Raw genomic sequence first — 7,843 nt, 5'->3', positions numbered from 1 at the left:
GTTTAATTAAGCAAAGAGGGAGCACAGTGCAGTTGCTACAGTAAGAGTTCACTGTAGGTGATAAAACGCACCGTTCTGTTAATGATGTTATTAATATTAACAGCTTAAATATCCTTTGAAAAACTTAATAGTAAACTAACTCTCCGTTTAAAAAATTAAATTAAATTTTGTTTGTAGCAGATACAATATCTTGCCTTTGCATTATTATTTGGCACTACTTCGTTTGTCGAAAAGGTGAGTTTGTCTTAAAAGTTGTCTTTTGAATAACCTTATTAATTAAATCAAAGGATGATGTATAATAGTATCTTCAAAAAAACTCATGATTTAAATTTTTTATTATAAAGAATTTATCTATAAAAATAAGAGTTTAAAATAGATTCTTTATCTTTAAAATATAAATTAGAACGTGAGTTTGACTTTTCACATTTAAAGAGTCAAATGTTACTCTCTATTCTAATTTTAATTAATAAATTACAAGTTTTTATATATTTTATTTATTAATTCTCTCTTATTAAGTCTTTTTCTTAAAAATAAAGAATAATTTTATTAAATTTAAAGAATTTATTAGATTTAAATAAAAATTATATTCTTCATATTTTAAAATTAACAAGATACTTTCAAAATAAAAAGAACAATCGGATATTCTCATAAACTTTTAAATGACCCATTAAACCTGGAGTATAATAAACAGATATTATTATATTCTTTGACATTAACATGTGTTCACACTTCACATTGGAAAGCTAAAACCTAACCCTCTAAAAATGTATAATCTTTGCCTAGAGATTGGCGTTATATTTATTCGACTTGGTTAAACTTTAATAAATTTACAAAGACAACTTGTCTGGTCACCGGCAATGTTTTAAAACCTGCCTCGTTTGATCGGTTGAATCGATTTAACTAGGACCCAAAAGCTTCAACAGGCTAAGTTTATACTTTTCTTATTCACCCAAAACCTTAGAATTTAGAAAGATGATTAGAGAATAATCGATAGCCAGAATCTTGGGGCTTTTGAAGATAAAGTGTCGGTGAATGTAATGCTGATGACGGCGTTGATTTCCAGTGAGTAAATCGATCGAAAATCGAATAAATCTGGCAGCGGCAACAATGGGATTTTACTGGCGATTGGCACAGCTAACGAGGGTGCTGTGAGTTGGGTTTTGGTCGAGAGGAAGAGAGGAGTAATTCCTGGGTGATGGGGAGGGTTATCGACGCTGGCGTATATGAGATCTGGCTTGGAATGCCAACGTCGGTGTCGGTGAGATACGGTCGAAATCGAACCTATTTCAGCCAGCTCCTGGGTAGATTTTAATGGAAATGAGCTCAAGAGACAATTGAGGTTGCATCTGGGATGTCATCACCGCCAATCAGTCGTCGATTAATTTGTATTTGGGGTGTGTTTGATAAAGTTTAAACATATAAAGACTTAAAAAAATTTTAAGAGTGTATTTGATGAATTTTAAAAGTTTTTATGACTGATGAAACCGGTTAAACTAGTCAATGTAAGACCTAGAAACTTTGGCGGGTTTCACCTTGGGTTTTAAAACATTGGTCACTAGTGTTTAGATATCTTGAAAGCTGTGTAAAAGACCTCTCACCTGCCTTGTGTTTGCTGCAACATGCGTTCACATGGGAATAATTTGACTTGATAAAACTTTAATAATTTTACAAAGAGAACTTTTCCCGTGTTTGGACTTTAGGTGTCTTGGAAAGCGCCGCGTAAAGACCCCTCACTTTTTTAATTATTGCATACCTAACTTTGTGTTTGCTGCAACCTGCGTTCACATAGGAAAGCTAAAACCTAACCCTCTAAAAATTTGACTACTAGTATAATCTTTTGCCCAGAAAGACGACTTCTCGAGTGTTTAGATGTCTTAGAGCATCTTTAATTATGTTATTTATTTGAATGAGCATCTTTCATAGCATCTTTAATAGTATTTCTTATTTTAAAGAGTATCTTTCATATATAAAGAGCATCCTTATTAATTTTAAAACATAAAAAATATAATTTTTATTCAAATCAATAGATTCTTTAAATTTAACGAAAATGTTCTTTATTTTTGAGTAAGAGACTTAATAAGAGAGAGAATTAATAAATAAAATACATAGAAACTTATAGTTTATTAATTAAAATTAGGATAGAGAGTGAAATTTAACTCTCTAAATGTGGAGAGTCAAACTCACTCTCTAATTTATTTTTTAAAGATAAAGTGTTTGTTGGACTCTTATTTTTATGAATAGACTCTTTAAAATAAAAGTTTGGGTCATATAAAGAGTCTCTTGAAGATGCTCTAAGAGCATCTCCAATTGTGCTCTTTTCTTTTAAGAGCATATTTTATATAAATAAAGAGCATCTTCATTACTTTTAAAATATAAAGAACATAATTTTTATTCAAATCCAATAGACTCTTTAAATTTAATGAAAATGTTCTTTATTTTTAAGAGGGAGAATTAATAAATAAAATACATAGAAACTTGTAATTTATTAATTAAAATTAGGATAGAGAGTGAAATTTGACTCTCTAAATGTGGAGAATCAAACACTCTCTAATCAGGACAGCTTGAATGGACCGAAAATTGCGGGTGAGATTTTGGACATCATCATCAACACCCACCACTAGCCTCAACCGTTCTTCAACTAGTTGACGAGCTATTGAAGCCAACTGCTCCAAGACAACAGAAACGAGTGCTTCGCCATACTGAAAGATGATAAATAATTGAAGAAAGATGAGAAATTGATATTTTGTGTTGGTGTAGACAATGCTACGGCACAATCAATATATAGAGTGCATGGAACAGAGAAAGCAATTATTTACTTTATATATATTAAACTAAAAAAGTAAAGTAAATTGTCTATGGCACTCACGTTATCATGCGAGAAAAAAAAAAATTCCTGTAATTTAAAATATCTTTTAAATAAAATTTTAGATTTTTGTTTTCCATTTCTTTTATTTTAATTAAACTGTCACTGGCTTTGAATAATTGGGTGCATGTAACACATCAGCATTCTATCGTGGTACAATTACTCCTGAGAATAATAATTGATTCGTTTTTTAAAGTATCAATTTGGACTAAGGAAAAGTTTAATTAAGCAAAGAGGGAGCACAGGCAGTTGCTACAGTAAGAGTTCACTGTAGTGATATAGCTAATTCATCTCCTTTAAAAGTAATATCATCCCATTCTTCCCATCCATTCATTCGATCAAACACAAGCCTTTTTAATTTGGGAAAGACAATACAAGATCTGGCATTGCCATCACTTTCTATTCCCAAAAATTCATTACCCACCTTTTTTACACTCAAAGGCCAATCTATAAAGAGTGATTCAAGAGATGATAACTTTCCGAAAGGAGGCAAATACTCACAGTTGTAGCAATGAATAAGTGTTAACTCCCTCAACTGAGTTAATGATGCTATCCAATTTAGCCTTATAGTTTTACCTCCACAATCCTTTATACATAATTTCACTAAATTTGGAGGTGGTTCAAAGGCCTCAACAACCATTTCATCTCTCTCACGCTCAACCCTTTGCATTAATGTAGATTCAATTCCAAAATCTAAAACTAAAGAGAGGAGGTTTGTGTTATTCCTAAGGTTTGCTCGCTTAACTTCACCCACATCTCCCACATTTTCTAACCTCGAAATACCAAGATGCTGAAGATTTGTCAAGTTTTTCAAACTTTCAATAGTAAATGCTTTACCACCATGGCTACTACTACTCCATGCAAAATATTCCAAAGTTCGAAGACAAGTTAATCCTTCGATTCCTTTTGGCATGTATTTTAATATATGACCATCAACTATTAAATGCCTCAAGTTGATTAACTTTCCCATCTCTTGAGGTAATTTTGTTAGATTAACACACCAGGCCATGTTTAACATTTGTAGATTATATAAATCACACAATTCCTTAGGCAATTCTCTTAAATCACTATTATAAGATAAATCAAGATACCTCAAATGTATCATCTTTTTTATTTCTTTGGAGATTTCTTGAGTATCCTCAATGTATACATGCTCATTTCGACTAAATTGTAATGCTCGTAGACTTAAGTTATCAAATAATTTGGACAGAGTCTGTCGGCTTCTTGAATCTTGACTCTTAACCAAAAGACTATGCAATTTTTTATTATTATCAACGCCTACAGGAAATAAGTCTGGTTTTCCAAGTATTAGCATTGAGTGTCGAGCATTTTTTAAAGAAGACTTTAATTGAGACTCAACATAATTATCAGTCTCTATACTTAAACATTCATTTTTGGTAAGAAATTGAGCAAAATCATGCACTATATCATGCATCTTACAGCTTTCTATTCTACCGTCATATATATTTTTCTTAAAGTCTTGAAAAAAAGAGCGCATTGCTAAATTTTCAAAATACTCTTCCCCAATTAACTCCATATCTTTGTTTCGCTTTTCCTTAAGATAACTTTGCGCCATCCATAACTTAATTAATTCATCTTTCTTTATCTCATGATCTTGCGGGAAAATAGCACAATATGAGAAGCATTTTTTTAATGGAAAAGGCAAATCATAATAGCTCAATAGTAAAGGTGGAAATATCCCTTGTTCTACCTCTTCTATTTCCCACATTTCACTATCTAGAACATTTTGCCATTCTCTAGTATTTGTTTTGAAACTCAAGAGGCTTCCTAAGGTTTTTATAGCAAGAGGTAAGCCCTTGCATTTGGCTACAATTTTTCTACCAATATCTACTAAGTTTTCACTGGCTTCACGGGAAAATGCCATTTGACTAAATAACAACCAAGACTCATTTTCTGATAATGTCCCTAACAAGATCATGTTGGTGGCTCCTATAGTTTTGGCAACATTTTGCTTACGTGTGGTAACTAGAATTCTACTTCCTTGAGAACCACACTTTAAACAATCTTTTAATTGTTCCCAATTTTTGAAATCTTCAGTCCATACATCATCTAGGACAAGAAAAAACTTATTCTTATCAAGATCTTGACTTAGATGTTGCAATATAGTTTCTAGTTCACCTAGTTTTGATGGATCACCTCCAAGAGATTCAAGGATTGCTTTTGCAATCCTAATCTCATCAAAAGGTTTCGAGACACAGACCCATATTTTTTTGTCAAAATGGGTTTTCACCTTATCACTATCAAAAACTAATCGAGCAAGAGTAGTTTTACCGATGCCACCCATCCCTACAATAGAAACAATAGAGATGGCTGGCTCTTGACTACTCTCATTCAATAACTTGTTTAATAACTCCTCCTTATCAGCTTCTCTTCCATGAACCATTGATATATCACCAAAAGATGCAGTCATTGGTGGTTTTATATCTATAGTGCGCGCTTCCGAACTGAAACGAAACCTATCTTTTTCCGTAGCAATATCATCTATTGTTTTACTTAAACTTTTTATCTTGCGAGCAATGGCACAAGGCAGGATAACTTTTCTAAAACAAAATGTATAACAAGGGATGAGTGAACATACCTTTTTGATCATAGGCTTGGAAGCATTTTCAACTTCCTTGACTTGTAATTTCCCAATAGAAGTGTTCCACTCATCCAACACATCATCGATGTCATAGGATGCCTCTTTAAGCTTATCCAACCAAACCCTCACAGCACTCTCCTTGAATTGTCTGTTCTCTGCATCTTCAAGGACAGCTTGAATGGACCGAAAATTGCGGGTGAGATTTTGGACATCATCATCAACACCCACCACTAGCCTCAACCGTTCTTCAACTAGTTGACGAGCTATTGAAGCCAACTGCTCCAAGACAACAGAAACGAGTGCTTCAGCCATACTGAGAAGATGATAAATAATTGAAGAAAGATGAGAAATTGATATTTTGTGTTGTGTAGACAATGCTACGGCACAATCAATATATAGAGTGCATGGAACAGAGAAAGCAATTATTTACTTTATATATATTAAACTAAAAAAAGTAAAGTAAATTGTCTTATGGCACTGACCGTTATCATGCGAGAAAAAAAAAAAATTCCCTGTAATTTAAAATATCTTTTAAATAAAATTTTAGATTTTTGTTTTCCATTTCTTTTTATTTTAATTAAACTGTCACGTGGCTTTGAATAATTGGGTGCATGTAACACATCAGCATTCTATCGTGGTACAATTACTCTGTGAGAATAATAATTGATTCGTTTTTTAAAGTATCAATTTGGAATAAGGAAAAGTTTAATTAAGCAAAGGGTGAGCACAGTGTAGTTGTTATAGTAACAGAGTTTACTGTAGGTGATAAAACGCATCGTTCTGTTAATGATGTTATTAACAGCTTAAATATCCTTTGAAAAACTTAATAGTAAACTAACTCTTTATTAATCCAGGTTTAGAAACTAACCAACAGCCTAACGAAACTTAATAGTAAACTAACTCTTTGTTTAAAAAATTAAATTAAATTTTGTTTGTAGCAGACCCAATATCTTGCCTTTGCATTATTATTTTTGCACTACTTCGTTTGTCGAAAAGGTGAGTTTGCCTTAAAACGTGTCTTTTGAATAACCTTATTAATTAAATCAAAGCATAATGTATTAGAAGATCTTCAAATGGCTCTTTATATGACTTAAATTTTTTATTATAAAGAGTTTATCCATAAAAGTAAAAGTCTAAAAATATAAATTTCACTCTCTATCTTAATTTTAATTTAGAGAGTCAGTTTTACTTTTTACATTTAAAAAGTTAAATTTCACTCTCTCTCCTAATTTTAATTAATAAATTATAAATTTTTATATATTTTATTTATTAATCCTCTCTCATTAAGTCTCTTTCTTAAAAATTAAAAATAATTTTATTAAATTTAAAAAAACTATTAGATTTGAATAAAAATTATATTTTTTATATTTTAAAATTAAAGAAGATTCTTTCAAAACAACAAGAACAATCGGAGATTCTCGTAAACTTTTAAATGACCCAATAAACCTGAAATATAATAAACAGATATTATTATATTCTTTGACATTAACATGTATTCACACTTCACATTGGAAAGCTAAAACCTAACCCTCTAAAAAAGTATAATCTTTGCCTAGAGATTGATGTTATATTTATTCGACTTGGTTAAACTTTAATAAATTTACAAAAACAACTTGTTTGGTAACTGGCAATGTTTTAAGAGTAATACTAGCCTTACAAAGAGGCATACAAAGAGTCATACAAAGAATCAAATCTAGCCCTTGAAAGAAGGAAAAAAGAGAGAGAGAAAGAGGCAATCATAAATTTCAAGGGCTAGATTTGACTCTTTGTATGACTCTTTGTATGCCTCTTTGTAAGGCTAGTATTACTCATGTTTTAAAACCCAACCCGTCTGATTGATTGAATCGGTTTAACTAAAATCTAAAAATTTCAACAGGTCAGGTTTATAGTATTCCTATTTACCCAAAACCCTAGGATTTAGAAAAATAATTAGCGAATAATTGACAGCCAAAATCTTGCGGCTTTTGAAGATAAAGTGTCGATGAATGCAATGGTGGTGACGACATTGATTTCTAGTGAGTAAATCAACCAAAAATAGAATAAATCTGGCAGCGGCAACAATGAGATTTTGCTGGCGATTGACAAGGCTAACAGAGATGTGGTGAGTTGGGTTTTGATCGAGAGGAAAAGGAGAGTAATTCTTAGATGATGAGGAGGGTTGTCGACGCCGACGTATATGAGACCTGGCCTGGAATGCTAACACCGACATCGGTGAGATATGGTCAAAATCGAACCTATTTCAGCCAACTCTTGGATAGATTTTAATAGAAATGAGCTCAATGAATAATTAGGGTTACATCTGGGATGTTGCCGTCACCAATCAATCGCTAATTGATTTGTATTTAGAGTGTGTGTGATAAAGTTTAAACATATAGGAA

At 31.8% G+C, this 7,843-nt stretch overlaps 1 protein-coding gene across 1 annotated transcript; it reads right to left on the bottom strand.

Annotated features, from left to right (window-relative positions):
* Window positions 1-3,128: 3,128 nt before the first annotated feature.
* On the bottom strand, window positions 3,129-5,777 carry LOC116134695 (putative disease resistance protein RGA3). Its single transcript, XM_031420367.1, has one exon. The coding sequence runs from the start codon at window positions 5,775-5,777 to the stop codon at window positions 3,129-3,131; it is 2,649 nt and encodes an 882-aa protein (XP_031276227.1).
* Window positions 5,778-7,843: the final 2,066 nt, after the last annotated feature.

Source organism: Pistacia vera, unplaced genomic scaffold, assembly GCF_008641045.1.
Source record: "Pistacia vera cultivar Batoury unplaced genomic scaffold, PisVer_v2 Contig1083, whole genome shotgun sequence".
Classification (NCBI taxonomy): Eukaryota; Viridiplantae; Streptophyta; class Magnoliopsida; order Sapindales; family Anacardiaceae; genus Pistacia; species Pistacia vera.
The sequence above is the reverse complement of the archived record's forward strand: the minus strand, read 5'-3'. Positions and strand labels throughout refer to the sequence as shown.

Excerpts from the sequence above, each read along its gene's own strand:
- LOC116134695 (XM_031420367.1), bottom strand. The coding sequence starts at position 5,777 with ATGGCTGAAGCACTCGTTTCTGTTGTCTTGGAGCAGTTGGCTTCAATA.